Source organism: Barbus barbus, assembly GCF_936440315.1.
Source record: "Barbus barbus genome assembly, chromosome: 13".
In the NCBI taxonomy this organism is placed as follows: domain Eukaryota; kingdom Metazoa; phylum Chordata; class Actinopteri; order Cypriniformes; family Cyprinidae; genus Barbus; species Barbus barbus.
This window is the reverse complement of record NC_136741.1, coordinates 29,151,427-29,168,560: the sequence shown is the minus strand read 5'-3', so window position 1 is coordinate 29,168,560 and position 17,134 is coordinate 29,151,427. Positions and strand designations below refer to the sequence as shown.

Genomic DNA, 17,134 nt, shown 5'->3' with positions numbered 1-17,134 from the left:
AAGCACAACTTGGTTTTAGTAATCATTTTAGTCAATTAGTATTATTTTTAGATTGTGTAATATACAGCTCCGTTGATATTAAATAGTGTAATATAAAATAAATATTGATGATATTTAATGAATATGAAAATTGCATCGTATCATGAGCCAGACATGGTTTTGTAAGATTCAACAAAAGGTCATTATCAAAATCAGAAATTATATTTTACTCCTTAACAAATAGCCCAACCATGATTTCCCTCTTTATTCACATTAAAGTCTGAAATTAAATGAAGGGGTCCAATTATGCTTGAATTTTATTCAGTATGTTTGGGCATAAAATGATCTACAAAGTTACAAATCTCAAAGTCCACTCCAAAGGGCGATATTTCGTTTTTAAAAAAATACCTTTTCAAGAACTACAACGGACTACAAAGTTGATTTCCGGTGCTTGTGACAATATTTTTCACCAAACAGGATGTTATTTGGCTAATCCCAGCTGTCAAATGTAAAATATATGTCAAATAACCCTTTAAGTACATTAAAGTCAACATGCAATGACATTAGCAATCATTTTACTTCGATATTGTGACGTATTTCTGAATAAAAGAGGATATTCTGTGTAATTTTATTTTTTTTTGCTGATTTTATCCATTGGAAATGGTCTGGACATTTAATCTTCTCTTTATGACAGGTGGTTTAAGAGCAAAGGATGAAAAATAAGAGTTGTGATGTCAGCTGAAAATAGAAGCAGAACATTTATTTTTTTATGTTGTAGATATTCATCACACTTTGTTACTGTGAAACACTAATGACTCGGGGCCCAAAATCTAGAGTTCTGGATAATTTTACCAAAGCCCCTCTCATTGTTACTATATAATTGATGAAAATACTTCTCAAAAAGCATCACATAATTGCTTGAAGTTCATGTAATTCCTCATTTCAACACTAAATGAAGTGTTAAAGTCATTAATTACTCCCGCTCATGTCGTTCCAAACCCATAACCCTCCGTTCATCTTCTGAACACAATTTAAGATATTTTTGTAAAATTTTGAAAAACAATTCTCGTAGCTTCATAAAATTACGGTTGAACCACTGATGTCACATGGACTATTTTGCCGATATTCTTGGTACCCTTCTGGGCCTTGAACATGGTAGGACCTTGCAGATCAGAAAGCTCTCGGATTTCATTAAAACTGTCTTAATTTGAACGAATGTTGTATGAACCAATGTGTTACAGATTTGGGACATTTTTGGGTGAACTATCCCTTTAAATTGCCATGGTATTATTTGTTTGTTTGTTTTTGTATGTGGTACAGAATACCAGGGTATTCTTTGAAGTACCTTGAAATACGATGCAAATACATTGGTCAGTGATGGTTAACAAACAAGCAAACGAATACCAACGCACTGCATGATTCGTGAGACATGATACCATTGTAATACCATGTTTAACAATAACAAGTACTAAAAGTACTACAATGTACAATGACACTGCTATACCTGCCATTAGAAGCATCCCTCTCTTGGTGTTAATATATAAAAAGAATGGGGCTAGTTGTCACATGTCAAATGCTGGTCTTAAACACCTAGTTAAAAACTGTACCAAATAAAAAAAAAGCTTTAATTTAGTTTGAAGGCTTTTTTCAATGCAATAAAGTGCTGCTTCTAATGGGAGGTATAGCAGTGTCATTGTACATTGTAGTACTTTTAATACGTGTTATTGTTAAACATGGTATTACAATGGTATCATGTCTCACGAATCATGAAATGCATTGGTATTCATTTGTTAGTTTGTCAACTATATAATAGATTTAAACATTTTTAATGGCAGGCTCCCGTTGGGGCATGTTGTCACAAAAGGCCCACATTTGTTAAATATATGTTTTTTATGACAAGGTGGAAATATTCAATTGCCATTTGTAGTCTTTAAGATGTGTGCCTATAAACTGACTTCCTAAGATAAACAGAAAAATCTTACTCATCTGGAGTAAAAAAAAAGCCAAATGTATTGTCTATTGTTTTCACATATTTATTTTGTTATCTGTGTACTGGAAGCTTATTCTGCCACCAAGACAAATTCCTGTTGGTTTTTTGTGTGTGTGTGTGTGTGTGTGTGTGTGTGTGTGTGTGTGTGTGTGTACACACTTGGCAATAAAGCTCTTTCTGATTCTGAAAAAGTGTGACAACTAGCCCCGGTGTATAAGTTTATTATAATGGTATAGCTGTTTTATAATGACAACATTTCGATGCAAATAACAGGAGAAAGACGCTTGGCGTCCAAAAACGTGCAGCTGTGTGAACAAATGTTGCTAAATTGGCTTGGAAACGTTTCTGTCAATTCCATTCCTGCGTAAGAGCGGCGCTGCGGCGTGGGGTTTCCCAGGCCAGACTGCAGGGTTACCGCGCCCATCTCCGTCTGATGGCCGGATGAGAGGTGAACTGAACTGGAGAGAAGTGCTCCTTCAAGGAAGGCAACGGGAAGTGGCCACCGACGGACTTATTCGTTGACCAAAGTCTGCAATCGGACATTTATGAGTGCAATTTCTCATCGCAGTTGAGATCCCCCCCCTCAAACAGGCTCATTTCCCGCCCGCTGGAGCGAGTTTTGTCGCTGTGGAAGTGGACTCGGTACTTCTCCCGCTGCTAGTTAGCGAGCTAGCTCGTCTTGTTCGTTGATGCGTGGATTTGACAGCCACACCATCGTTTTTTTCGGTCAATGCCATATAAACAAAGGCCATTTACGACTGAGAACAGGTATGGAACACTATATGCTTATTTCGAGAGTGTGGAACTGGTTGTTTCGTTTAAAACGGATGAATTTGTTGGAGAAAATGTTGGTCACCATAGAGAATGAAGGGGGGTGGGGTGAGGCGCAGGTAGCGGCTAGCCGACCGATTTACATACACAACAAAGCTAGGCAAATTGACCAAAAACAGTCATTTTGAACAGCTATTTGCGATGATTTAGTGCATTCAATCGCTCGTTTCGTTAATATAGCGCGAATGGAGTCGGTCGACTTCACCGGAGGCCGTTTTGCGCGAGTCAGCTTGCTAGCACCTAAAAACGGCGTTAAGTTAACATTACCTCAGAAATCAAACCGATTGTGAGAAATCGGTCGTGTGGTGGTTAGGGGTGTTTTAGAAGCATTAAAGGTTGATTTTGGGCAAGGGTGGTATGGGTTTTGGTTGAGAGGCTGGTCTGTAAGCTAACTGGCTAATTACTGGAGCTTCTGCTGGCGAAATATTCGGCTTTTCGACCCAGCTAGGCCTTCCTCTGTGTGACAGAATCGAGGATCTTTGCTCGCCAAACGCTGGTTAAGACATTGCCTTGTACTGGATGTGAATATTGATCGAATTGCAGTCGGTAAATAAAGATTAGTCATTTATTTGTCCAGCCGATTGTGTATTACAATCTGCACCATCTGGCTGAATATTACAAGCAATTCTAGCGTGTGCATGTTTTATTTATATATTTACGTGCAAATGGATTTATTACACGAGTCCAAATGGCTTAACCTGAATCCCAGTGTGCATTTAAGCGACTTAGCGTGCAAGTGTGTCTTTATTGCATTAAGCGTGCACTGCTGCTTTTAACTAGTCTTTAAAACAACCTAATTGGATCTCCTTAACTATGTAGAAGTCTCTATTTAAAAGGCCTTGCTGCTCAGGTACATGGGTGCACTGCCTCCCTCCCCGACATCTCAGTGATGCTCCACTACGATCCTCCCTAAACTGCTTTTGCTGATGATAAAGCCAGGTTAAATGTGTTTTCTCCCGCGATCCGGTCAACATTTATCACAGTAATGCAGCAAAAGCGCTGCAGCTCTTCAGATACGCGAAATGAATGGAGCCTGATGGCCTTTATTATCGCTGCTGGAATATTTTAAGAACGGGCGAGCAGCTCAGTATTGAGGTCACTATTAAGGGATTGGTCGGGGGAATATAGGCTATGGGATAAATATGTTGCTCCCCCCTCCTTTTTTCCCCCTACCGATCGAGTTTGCCTTTCTCTTCGCTGGCATTTAGATAAAGGAACACCGTTCATGAATAAATAAACGGAATCAATGAATTCTTCAATGTGGGCCCAAGAACAAGATGGCGTCCGTAGCCTCTCTCCGGCTTCCCTCTCCGCACTCATATCAGCATGCCGTTGATTTAACCCGCTGAAACGGCGAGGAAATGCACCTTTCCGCTCTAAACACGGCGATTTGTTTTAAAAACGAGCTCTGGTAAACATTTCGATGCAAAAGTTGATGCATTTTGGAATGAAACGCTCTTTACGTGTCTAGTGCAGTAAAGCGTTGCACGTCCATCATTTTTACGCCAAATGAATTGTGAAATAATCGCGTATCGAATAGTATTTCGAGTGCGTTTTGATTTAACTTGTACTGTTCGGTGCTTAGCACTTCTGTTGGTTTATCTGTAGAGATTTGTGTATTAACATGGACATAACGCTCTCAATGGCATGCTGTGTTCAGCTAATGCGAATGTATATATGGTTTATTATTCGTTTAAAACGAAAGCAAAATGGGTGCTGCATTGCAAATATTGATTTTATATTTGTGAAAGCCACGCAAACATGCTGCTTTTTGTCCGTCAGAGTTGGTTTCCTTGCTTCGTTTGTTATATTTATTATATTCAGTGTTAATTTTTAATTTAACATTATATTTGCAAACGCATTATTTGTAATCCATACGCATTTACATGTTGGAAATCCTTCTGAATGGCTTATGATGTGCATTATTTGCTTGACAATTTGGAATTGAATACACACATCATTGATTTATTTTTTTAAATTGTGGTTAATCAGTTTTATTCCCATTGGACGCCTTAGAAGCTGATAAATGGAGGGATGTGATGGCAAAATTGATTTTTGTTCAGATAATTTAGTTTCTGAATATCCTTTTTTATTTTCATGTTGAGACCCATTTGTCATTCAGATCTTGAGGTTATTCATATAAATTCACTACGTATCTTTCTCCTAAATTTGTGAGGTTTTCCAGAAAGGCAATTCCTGTGACGTGGATCCGCAGCAACATAATTTTGTCGTCTTTTCTGCATAAAATATATTGTAGAAGTCAATAAGACAAGTCATTAAAATTCAGTATTTTCTTGAATGCATAGTGCAAGGACTTAAAACAGTCCCACAAATTCTTAGACTGCAAGCCCAGCTCCGGACAGCTGTTTTTCCATGAGTGACGCTGAGAGGGATTACAGATTTACTGTACGTGGATTTTAGCTTTTAGGATTACAGGCTTGGATAGTGATAGTGCTGGTTACTGTCTTTCCTGTGATCCAGCTTTAGCGATATGCATTTTATTTTTCTTCTGTTAATGCCTAATAAACTGAATCATCCTCCAGCAGTTGGAGTAATTTATGTTGATGGAATAAAGTTCTGTTTGGAGATCAGCGGCGGCGTGCGTTATCAAGGCAAACATTTTTAGCTGTTTGGATCACTTACAAAGGTTTTTGTGAAATGTTTTCTGAAAGGATCTAAGAAAGATTTGCCCTAAAGTGACCTGTGAATACACAGTCTGTGGCACCTTTAGGCCATTTCTTACAGCTCTCTTTTTTCCTGCAGTCAGCTGACTCTGATCAAGTGTTTGTTGAGAGGGTGAGATTGAGCTCTGCTAGCACATATGTTGATGCCTTACTGCATTCGACTTTGCTTTGTGCTATCTTATCCTCTGGTCTTTGGCACAGAATATTCAATATTTGTGCATAATGAAGTTTCATTTCGGCAGACAATAAAAGGTGAACCCTGCTCATGATGTGGCTTTGTAACACTGAACGACATCATGTTTGTGTATATTGATGGCAATATCAGTTTCAGCCAATATTTGTCTTGTATCTTCCTTTTCAGAATCAGCATCGTCCTGATTAACCTGGTACTGTAAGCCTGTAATATCCAGGCTTATTATTTCCATTCCTTGTTTTCAATGGAATAATAGTTAATAAATGGTCATCAGCTGTTTATTTCGTTTTACTTGTTAAAAGTGATCTGCATTAACCTGATTAGGTCAATATTGAAAGCTGTTAATATCTGACCTTATTTTTTGCTTTTTCTTCTATGCTCTTTTAAGAATTTTTATTTTAAATTACAAATTATTTTTCTTTTCGGGGCCTTTTTTCAGTTGAATCTTTTCTATGCTGTGATATCAAAGCATAGAAAGTTAAATTTCTTTTCCCCAGTTCAAGCAGTGGTCTATTTATATGCATAAATAAAGATATATTCATATTTAATATAGACCATTTTTCGGGTATTGACCAAATAACATGGTAGTTTTTATCTGTATCCACCAAATACTCTGATAGTATTCATGTTGAGTAGCTGTGCTGTACTGAAGGTGAGATGAGGGATTTACATTTTGTAACCATGTCATTTTGATCAGCAAGATTAGAGGACTTAGGCGTATTGTCTCGATGAAGGCCCATTTAAGAGGTCAGCCAATCAGGAAGAAGCAAGTGTATAGGAAAGGATAAGACGTTCATCAAGAGAAACATTTTCTGGCTGTCAAACACAAGGAGCCTTGTGCAAGCCGCCTAAGGTAAGACATTCAGAGTATAACCTGAAACTTTAAGGAACTTTTAAAGGCCACGTGACTGATTCTGGTGTCTCAGGAATTTCTCAGCAAGTTGCAGGAAGTTACTTGCAAGTGCTTGTCATCATCAACATACTTATCAGTATTTTGTTTCTGTAAGCTAAGACCATGTCCTTAGTCTTGTTGAATTTTAAGTGTTTTCTTATCTGTTGCCTGCCTTTATCAGTTTTTGAGTTATGTTTGCTATGCGTGTAACTTCCCAAATGTTGTTTTTAACCGTTTGATCACCCAGGAAACATTACACGGGATGCTTAATTCTTTCATTGGGTGACATTCAAGAAAACTGTTGAGAAATGTTTTTCTTTTGATAGCGTATACGCCTAGCTCGTTCACGCAGCCGACTTTCACTTTTCAAACATGGAACCATTGATTTCACAATTAGGACATGGCATAATGCACCAGAGGGCAATGGCAATTACAGGAAATGGATCCAAGCAAATTTTTAGCGCTCCAGTTAGATTGCCCGACCACAGACATCTGGGAGTAACAAGCATATGTTTGGCTTCGCTGTTATGTAGTGCTAATATCACTCAAAAGTATTGATCGTTGCCTGACAGTCCTCAGCCGACCCATGCAGTGTAATTGTCATTTCTTCATCCTTTCTTCCTTCAGCCCTTCCCTGGTCTTGATGTTCTTCTAAACAGCTTTCATCTTGCTCAAATCGGGACGACTAAGACCAGGCTAATGGGAAAGATGACAGCTGCTTGAGAATCGAGATATTGTGCAGCTGCAAATTGGTCTATATTTGAATTAAAAGTAATTTCTCATTCTTTTCTAAAGTAGGTCATACGATGTTGGCCTAGAATGTTCAAATCACTCATTTGTAAAACATGAAACAGAATTGGATGTGCAAAATGGCTTTTTATTTTTAATGTTTGAGTTATGCAGTTGCCTGCTAAAGACCCAAAGTTAATGTTTATGCATTTAAAAAGCATTTTTTGTATGCAACAGCACCTTAAAGTAATAATATGCTATCAGAAATGCTATGTTCCTAAATGAATCGACCATAAATGCAACTTGGCCTTGGTTGCTCATCCAAATCTTCCTGCAACAGCATGTTTCAGTGCACATGACCGCGAATGTGCCACAGTTGTTAACTTGAAACCTTTGTCTGCCATTGCATCTCCCGCAGCATGCAGATCCTTTCCTTGCTTTTCACGTACCTCTAAAATTAATCCCATCATTAGCTGCCTTTCTCCAGCGTTAGATGCTTACACTCCGTTGGCCCATTAAAACAGCTGCCTTCATCAGCCGTTTGTCTGAGCGCATGAAGGATTTGGGTCAGCAGTATAGGTGCTGCTCTTCCGATCAGTGTCCCCGGTGTGTCTTAACAGGATTTGCCTGAAGGAGCTGAATCAAGCGTGTCCCAGGATTATGTCAATGACACTGTGGAGAGAGAGGTGTGAAAACACGGCTGTGGGCTGGGAACGCTAATAGGATGAGAGCTGGCCTTGAAGGACTCGCTGTTGTCAGTCGAGTGCATTTGCTCTAAATCGAGATTAAAACGGACAGGCTTTAAGGGTTTCAGATTGCGTTGGGTTATTTTTATAAAGGAATCGCTGTTTGGAATCAGCGTTTCAGCCTGGAAACCAGACAAAGAATACTTGCCCAGTATGGACATTGGAGCATATTAACCTTAACGCTAGCTATTATAGTTGATTGCCATTTTTCTTTTGGATGAAATTAAAAGTAGCCCATTTACTCTCCTAATTCACATTCCCGGTGCCCATGATGTTTGTCTGCATGATCGTTCATTTAAATGAAATAACTTGCTCTGCCTTTGAAACGACTTTCCTTTTCAGCTGATGTCATCAAGCTCTTACTTTCTTTTCAGTCCCTCCCTCCAACCACATGACCCCATTCTTGGATGTAGCGCCCAGTTTTATCATCCAATCAATTCCCAATGGATAAAATCGAGTTCTGCCCTACATTCTCATTGAATATCCTGTTTTACTTGTAATTTGGCACATTATGGAAATAAAATGGCATTTTATGTTGTCTTTAAACACTTTTTTTCATGCTAGAGTTTAGGATAAGGTATTTTTTTTCCTTTGCTGATTATTGACATCATAAAAGGACAGGATCGCAGCCTGTTTCTTGCTGTTGTTCTCTTTGTACTTCTGCATTTTTCATTAAGGAGCAACAACTCATTTCACCACAAGAGGAAATGGTTCTTTGGTTGCTTTCAGTAGCTAATGCGGTGGGGTGGGATCTTGTGTATTGATAAACAATTTACTAGGGATCCATTAACCAATGTCACATGACATGGTAAATGCAGAGTGTTCCTCTTGTAGATGCAGTCAGCGTGCAATATTAGTGCGAACAATATGGTTGTTTCTATATCTGATGATGGGACCAGTTTACTTGTTTTAAAACAGGAAACATGCACACTGAAATTCAGACTTTTGTTAATCGATAGTTTCAAGATGGCCAAATATCCCTCCTTCCATGTCTTGTGAAGGGATAACTTTGGAATTAGAACCTAAGTGTTTTCTCTTTTTCTCTGCTGTAGATCAGAGCGTGTCCCGGCAGTAGGAGTGAGGCAGAGCTTTAGAAGAGGAAAATGAGTGAACTGGACCAGTTACGCCAGGAGGCCGAGCAGCTGAAGAACCAGATCAGAGTGAGGATACACAGCTGCATTCATTAATCCCTAATCCATACCTGTGTCACAAGACACGCAACATATCTTGAAAATGTATATGGTATAATGCAATTGAAACTTTGTTGCTAAAATCAAATGAATGGTAATTTGACACAATATATATATATATATATATATATATATAGTAAATATTGTACTCCAAAATTGCACAATGTGGACTAATGGATTGGCCTGGTTAATATTAATCTTATTACTTAAAAAAAAAAAATCTACTGATTATTCAGCATTTTAAGATGAGCATCAAATTAAATAGTCCACCCAAAAAGGTGAAATTGTAATTTACTTGCCTTCAAGTTGTTCCAAACCTGTGGGACTGACTTTCTTATGCTGAACACAAAAAAAAGTTTTTTTTTTTACTAAACATATTTCCAATCTAGCTATTAAGTCCTATATATGTGCATGTTTATTTTTGTTTTTTTTACAACCTGATTACTTGGTAGTCTCTTGTTACTGTAAGTATTTGCATAACCAAAATACATTTAAATATAGAGGGTGGTTATTTACATAGTTTTACACTCTGCAGGAAAAACATTTACTGTAACTACTGTTCTAATTCCTCACTGAGTTCCAGAAAGAATTTACACCCAATACTTCCTCCATGAAGCTACTTTACATTTTCTCAATCTGAGATATTTTTTACCAGTCCTCAGCTATTGTGTTCTAAAATGACCAAATTTGTCTCAAATCTTTGACCTTTTAGCCATAATCAATCAAATCAATGATTAAATTAACATTAACAGGTCAATAATGCTACCAATTTAATTACTCCGTTTGAGCAAGGTGTTGGATGTGAAAAACATTTAAAGAAGGAATTGTATGTCACAGTAACAACATATCTTATGTTACTGTATGGTTATTATATACTAAACATTAACCCTAAATGTTTTGTATATTACATAAACATGAAATAATGCCTTGTTCCACAGTAGCTAAACTTGTTTTCTCTATTTCTTTCTTTCCTAGGATGCAAGGAAAGCTTGTGCAGATGCCACACTATCACAGGTAAGAAACAGTTTAAATTAGTGCTGGGCAACGATTAATCGAATCCAAAATAAACGTTTTGTGTACATGTATGTATGTGTGCTTTGTATTTTTATTATATGTATATATAAAGACACAAACATGCAGTATATATTTTGAAAATATTTACATGTGTATATATTTATATTCTTATAATTTATAATAAATATATTTAATATGTAAACATTTTTCTTAAATATATACCTGGACACGTGTGTATGTATATGTGTGTGTATGTGTGTGTGTATATATATATATATATATATATATATATGTATGTGTGTATAGATATATTATTTATATTTATTTTGGATGCGATTAATCGTTGCACAGCACTAGTTTAAGTGTTTTAAAGTAACTAATTTAAATAAACAGATTAATCTCTATACCGTTGCCATCTGTGTGGATGTTTTTTAATTTGCGCACACGTTTTCAGATCACAGCCAACATCGACCCTGTTGGCCGAATCCAGATGCGCACAAGAAGAACACTGCGAGGACATTTGGCTAAAATCTACGCCATGCACTGGGGCACCGATTCTAGGTACAGAACCGCTCCGTCACGTTATTTGCATGATGGCCTGGCATTATTTGTAAGCCCTTTGAAAACATCCTTATACATCAGGGCGAGATAGACAGAGGGGTTTCCCGTTCGCAGTGAAGGTGAACGGGTTCATAGCTTGTGTGGTGTCCATTGCATGCTATCCCTATTGCATTGAATCATGTTCTTTTATTGTGTTTGTGTAGGTGGTGAGAGATGGTTGTAAGTAGGTGTTATGACTAAGCATGTTGTTACTATTATAGCTACAGCCAAGAAAAATCCATAATGGTACCATTTTTGTGCCGAATGGTGCTGGGAATAGATTGAGATTGTTCCGGGAGACAATTCTCCTGATTGTTGTTGTGCAGGCTGTGATTTTTAGATCCACGTTCCCTCTACGATGTAAACCCCATTCACTCCACTGTGCTCTTGTGTTTTCTGTGCAGGCTGCTTGTCAGTGCCTCCCAGGATGGAAAACTCATTATTTGGGACAGTTATACCACAAATAAGGTATTATATTTGTACTTTTTGTTTGTTCTTGATTTTTTTTGTTTTTTGATTTCATATAAAGAATTTCAGTATGACTTTTGGCAAGATGCACCCGTTTTCTGGGGTGGAGTTTTTATTCCATGGGATTATTTTTATTCCATTTCAGTGACTTCCTATTTATTTTCTCTAATTATCTCTAATAATAATAATTGCCACAGACCAAGCATCACTATTATGTAAACAAACCAGTAAAATAAGAAAATAAATAAAAAAATAAACCATGTAACTCATTGTGCCGGTGCTCCAGGATGGGCACGACTGAAACCTAAAATGCTCAAAACACTTCAGCAAAAACGTTACCCATCTTTTGCATAGGCAAGCACTTGTATTTTGTAAAAACCTAGTTTCTGAAATGTCATTATAAATATTAAAAATTTTTGCCCTAACACGAAATAATATAGACCTTCTGATAATCAGCTTTTTGAAATGGTTTGTGCTACAGATTTGTATTACTTCCTGTTTTCTTCCATATGTCTTTTCCTGAGCTTTTGTGTATTGTGTTTCAGGTCCACGCTATTCCTCTGCGCTCCTCCTGGGTGATGACCTGTGCCTACGCTCCTTCAGGGAATTACGTTGCTTGTGGAGGCTTAGACAACATCTGCTCCATCTACAGCCTCAAGACTCGCGAGGGGAACGTGCGTGTCAGCCGTGAGCTGGCCGGACACACAGGTACAGGACGTGTCCTACCGAAACACTCACACACTCTGATCTTGGCTCTTGTGAATATACACAAGGGTCTGTGTTTAGCAAAGCTGTGATTACAGCATGAAACTGCACTAGTGTTTTTTTTGCACTCTTCTGATTGACTTTAATGGCGGCATCAGCAATTACATAATGCACTCTCATTGTTCATTTGCTTTATGGGTGAAGAAATATCCGGGTAATATTTCACCCCTAAATCAAGAGAAAAATAGGAAAATAAATATATTTTAGATGAATTTAATTTTTTTTTTTATTTTTTTTTTTGCTCTGTGTGATGTTTTCATGACATAAGCACCTTTCCCCATTAAATTATCATTATTGTAATACAGAAATGTAAATCATCCTCCTCACAATGACAAATTGTTCATTCACAGATATTTAGTTTTAAAGTGTTATATATTTCTTAAGATTTTGAGAAGAAATGTTGGTTTGGATTCGTGTTAAATTTCCTCCTGTCTACAGGATACCTCTCCTGCTGCCGCTTCGTTGATGACAACCAGATTGTTACAAGTTCTGGCGACACCACCTGGTGAGTGTGAGGATCTGTATCCCAGCAACCCAAAACTTGCATATCTCAGATACTAAAGCTTACATCTGCAATTAGGACCAGATTTTGCTATCAATGCCAACAGGAATATTTTTATATTTCAATTTTTCTTTAAAGTCAGGAATCAGATTATATATTAAAAAATATAATTGAAATGGCATACGCTTTGTATTTATGTCTGCATTCTCTCTTTTTTTTTTTTTTTAAATTGACCATTCAATAAAATTCAACATTCAGGAAGTAACATCATTTGAACCTTTGCATTATGGCGAAGACAAAAATAATTTCTTCACACTTTTATTTTTAACCAAATTTATGGTGTTAACTGCTGACTTGTGCACAAGAAAAATAATTAAAGAAAGCTTCTAGGCTGAATCTGTCTATCTTCCATTTCTTATTTTTGTTTAAGTTAATTTTGATGTTTATGAATACATTTTTAAATGCAAATAAAAAATGTATTTGTTCACATTAATGCAATGTAAACATGAACAAACAATCAAGGTTTCTGTTTTTTTGCCCTTTCCGGGTCCAAGCCTCAACAGCCATTTATGAGCACTGTTTATTCATATTACACATTTAAGCTAAACATTTAAAAAATTGTACAGTGTACACTATAGTCTCCGTACTCACAGCGTCCCAAACACACATTTTAAGGATTTAGAAAAATGAATCGCTGTCTGTCCATCTGGGATTTCGATTTGGAGATAAAGGTTAGGATTATAATTTTTTGGAAGTATGTCACATTTTGAGTGTATATTAGTACCATTTGTTATTTTCTTGTGGCATCTCATAGAGCGTTTGGACCCCGAGGCGGTGACGCGTGACAAGCGGATTGTAATAAGATTGTAAACATATGTAATAAGATATAAGCACAAATCAACCAATTTTAGTATACAACCTATATTTATTATTAGTTGTTAATTTTATTTATTTTTCTTGTAAATGTAGACATGATCAGATTTTCAGTTCTTATCTGCAGCTCTGAGAAATGTTGCAGTTCATTTCCACTGGCATTTTGATTTCAGAGTATGAATGTGAGTTTTGAAGCATTGTGATCTGTCCCGCAGTGCTCTCTGGGACATAGAGACCGGTCAGCAGACGACCACGTTCGCGGGTCACACCGGTGATGTGATGAGTCTGTCTCTGGCCCCGGACACCAGGCTGTTCGTGTCAGGAGCCTGTGATGCCTCCGCTAAACTCTGGGACGTCCGTGAGGGCATGTGCAGACAGACCTTCACTGGCCACGAGTCGGACATCAACGCCATCTGTGTGAGTGATCCTGCCTCATTCTGACTAGCAACAGTACTGATTAAAACTGGAAGCTGTGTACTCAGGAATAGGCTGTAGTGCATGCAGTTTCCTGAAGAATTGAAACTAAAAGGAGCTCATATTCCCCCCCCCACAGTTCTTCCCCAATGGAAACGCGTTTGCGACTGGCTCTGACGACGCCACCTGCCGGCTGTTTGACCTGCGCGCTGACCAGGAGCTCATGGTCTACTCTCACGACAACATCATCTGCGGCATAACCTCCGTGGCCTTCTCGAAGAGCGGCCGCCTTTTGCTCGCCGGCTACGATGACTTCAACTGCAACGTGTGGGACACCCTCAAGGCTGACCGCGCTGGTGAGATACGCACACGCAGATGGCTAAAAAACTGCAAACATATGCTAGTAATAGTTACTATCAGTGGCATGTGGTCTGGTGACCGCCCCGAAAGCAAACAAGCCAACCGTACTACACACACACACAGTTGTTGATTTACATATGGTTCAGTGCCTGCTTCCTAACACGCCACATTGGTTTGTCTCTTTTGCATATGGCAAGATGCACAGTTCAAGAGCACTGTGTTTCAGTAAATTTAAAACATTGCTTTTTAAGGCTTTAAAATGTGGATTATTGAGCAATATATACAGTGCATATATATTTATATTTCCAATAACTAACTTTTGACTTTTGTTTGATCTTTTTTTTTTTTTTTGAGTGAATTTCTGAGAATATATATCTATCTGTCTATCTATCTATATATATATATATATATATATATATATATATATATACTTGTCAAATGTACTACAATAATCTTTTTTTTTTTATTTGAAACTTCAAAAAATTTGAAGTGCACAATTGAGACTTTAAGCTAGTCACTTTTGCAAAAACGCTATTCATCCTTTCCGTTAAAATAAATTGGTGTAGAAACGATTTTCACTCAAGATTGCTAGTAAATTTAACCATTAATGACAAAGAAATGCCAAGTAACATTTTCAAGTAGAAAAACTGAAATAGTGGTTTCTTGTAAAAATATACTCCAATAATCTTTGTAAAAAAAACGATTTCTCAAAGTTGTGAATAAAACACTGTATGGTTTACTGACAATTGCACTTTTTCAGGTGTGCTAGCCGGCCACGACAACCGAGTTAGCTGTCTGGGTGTAACCGATGACGGTATGGCAGTGGCTACAGGGTCCTGGGACAGCTTCCTCAAGATCTGGAACTGAGCTCTGAAGGTGCTTTCAATACAACATGTCTGATACAGTAAGAGTCGGCCTCTTCCAGCACAACCTAATGTCAAACAAGAGATACTTTGTGTGTTTCACATGCCATTTAAATGTATCCTTGTATCACCTCCTGCTATTTTCGTTAGTGAAGATCAGAGGGCAGGTTTTTGTCAAATAGCCATTTTTATATTTTGTATATTTAAAAAATATATATTTTTATCTATATTTAAATAGTGTTATGATTAAATTGAGATAAATATACATGTTGTAATATAATTACATTTTAATTTATACTTTTTTTTTTTTTTTTTTTTTTTTTTTTTCACTTGTCTCTTATCATCAGTATAACTGTGGTAGTTGGTTTGGTGCTGAATTATGAACAATCAATCATAATATTTTATTGTTTTTCGTAGTTATTTTAGTGTCAGATTTACTTAGAAAAAATTCACTCGTGAAATGTTAATAAATTGTACAAATAATTTCAAAAAAGCTGAATTAAACATGACATTTTGAAGTAGAAAGACATGCTTCAAAAACTATTTGAATGACTACTTCAGTTTTTTTTTTATTATTGTGTAGATTCACAAGTTAAATTTACAAATAAGAGTATCTGTTATCCAAACATTTATTTCTAAATAGTTTTGCTTGTTAATTTCTTGCAGTATAATGGAAACGTTACGTTTGAACTTGTATGGATTATATGGAGTTGTCTGATCTAAAGTCATTCTATGAATATCTGCTGTATCATTTTGGTCTCTTTTTATCTGTCCGCAGATATCATTTGAACTCCAAAGTTGACTGGAAGACCATTCCAACTTTAGAATGTTAAATTTCACAGCATCGTCAACAACAAAACACCTTAAAACTGACTGACACCACCATGAAATAAAACTTCTAAGGGAAAACAATGCCTTTCCTACACCAAGAAGAGCACAATTTGTTTTATCACCCTGCTTAAAAAAAAAAAAAAAAGAAGATTTCCTGTGGTATCAAATGAATAACTTGCATTCCCTCTTGGACCATTCTTTGTCACCCTATAAGAGAAAACACAAAACACTATCATCCCACGCTTATGTATCATGTGTCTAGAAAGCAAATGTTGGAGTGTAATTGTACAAATTATTTAACACTTTTGTTTCCTTTTATCTGATAGTTCCATCTTCTAGATCTTTTTCCCGCCTGTTTTTTCTGTTTAGATATGTTTCTGATTAGTAAAACTTTTAATCCTCTTATAAAACCCATGTAAGAAACAAGAAAAGTCATGTAAAATGCTGAAACTAGACCAGGATGGAAGAACAGCTTTTTTGACGATGCCAATCATGTTTTGTTATTTTCGTGTGCGCTAGGTTGCTCTAGAAGTTGTGTAGTTTTCATGAACGTGGCTCGAGCGAGAGGTAAAGTTTACGCGCCCTCTTGTGAAAGCTTAATATTCATATTTTTGGACGTCCCCAGACAGCATTCACCTCTGATCTGTTCCGATTGTTAACATCGCTGGGCTATTGCCGATCACCGGCTAATAAGAACAGCCTTAGCTTTCTAAAAAATAAAAAAAATGTAATCCTGATCTGTGCATTAGTTAACTTTCAGTGTGAATCCTGGTCCTTTGTCATTAAAAAAAAAAAGAAAATGCCATAAAAATGCCATATCTCTTTGAAATACGTTTCCATTTCTGAGTCCAAAGTACTCGCTTTGTTTATCTACGAATGGCCGTTGTAAATATGGGTATCCGACTTGCACGCGAATGCAGCATTATATCCTAGCTAATGTTTCTTTCCAGTCTCGTCACAGCTTTGTTTGCACAATAACTTGACTAACGTTTTAAGCGTTAACTAACCAAGCACATGCCGTTAATCACATTGAATGCTAATTTGAATGTAGAAAATGCACACAAAAAAAAGTGGGGAAAAACTCGCCAAAAATACAATCCTTTTTCATCGGATTAAAAACAGTTCGGACTAACCCCTTAGCTTATCTTCTGCTTTCACGTTTATACGTTCCTTCCAGCTTTTGGCTTTAATTCAGATTTTTGGGATTGTT

At 37.0% G+C, this 17,134-nt stretch overlaps 1 protein-coding gene across 8 annotated transcripts; it reads left to right on the top strand.

Moving 5' to 3' along the window:
- Window positions 1-2,364: 2,364 nt before the first annotated feature.
- On the top strand, window positions 2,365-16,153 carry LOC306879157 (guanine nucleotide-binding protein G(I)/G(S)/G(T) subunit beta-1-like). Of its 8 annotated transcripts, none has more exons than XM_079431934.1 (12): window positions 6,480-6,530; window positions 7,197-7,340; window positions 9,097-9,204; window positions 10,210-10,248; window positions 10,703-10,809; window positions 11,253-11,316; window positions 11,862-12,024; window positions 12,520-12,586; window positions 13,672-13,873; window positions 14,010-14,226; window positions 14,991-15,106; window positions 15,872-16,153. In XM_079431934.1, the coding sequence occupies exons 3-11, from the start codon at window positions 9,148-9,150 to the stop codon at window positions 15,095-15,097; spliced, it is 1,023 nt and encodes a 340-aa protein (XP_079288060.1). In that variant the 5' UTR covers window positions 6,480-6,530; window positions 7,197-7,340; window positions 9,097-9,147; the 3' UTR covers window positions 15,098-15,106; window positions 15,872-16,153. The 8 variants fall into 8 exon arrangements, with proteins under 8 accessions (XP_079288054.1, XP_079288055.1, XP_079288059.1 ...); XM_079431931.1 differs by having other exon boundaries at window positions 6,485-6,530; window positions 14,991-15,134; XM_079431928.1 differs by lacking the exons at window positions 6,480-6,530; window positions 7,197-7,340 and adding an exon at window positions 2,365-2,737 and having other exon boundaries at window positions 14,991-15,134.
- Window positions 16,154-17,134: the final 981 nt, after the last annotated feature.

Coding starts and splice junctions, on each gene's coding strand:
- LOC306879157 (XM_079431928.1), top strand. CDS start 9,148: ATGAGTGAACTGGACCAGTTACGCCAGGAGGCCGAGCAGCTGAAGAAC. Junction 9,205..10,209: donor AGCTGAAGAACCAGATCAGA/GTGAGGATACAC, acceptor TTTCTTTCCTAG/GATGCAAGGAAAGCTTGTGC. Junction 14,227..14,990: donor CCTCAAGGCTGACCGCGCTG/GTGAGATACGCA, acceptor GCACTTTTTCAG/GTGTGCTAGCCGGCCACGAC.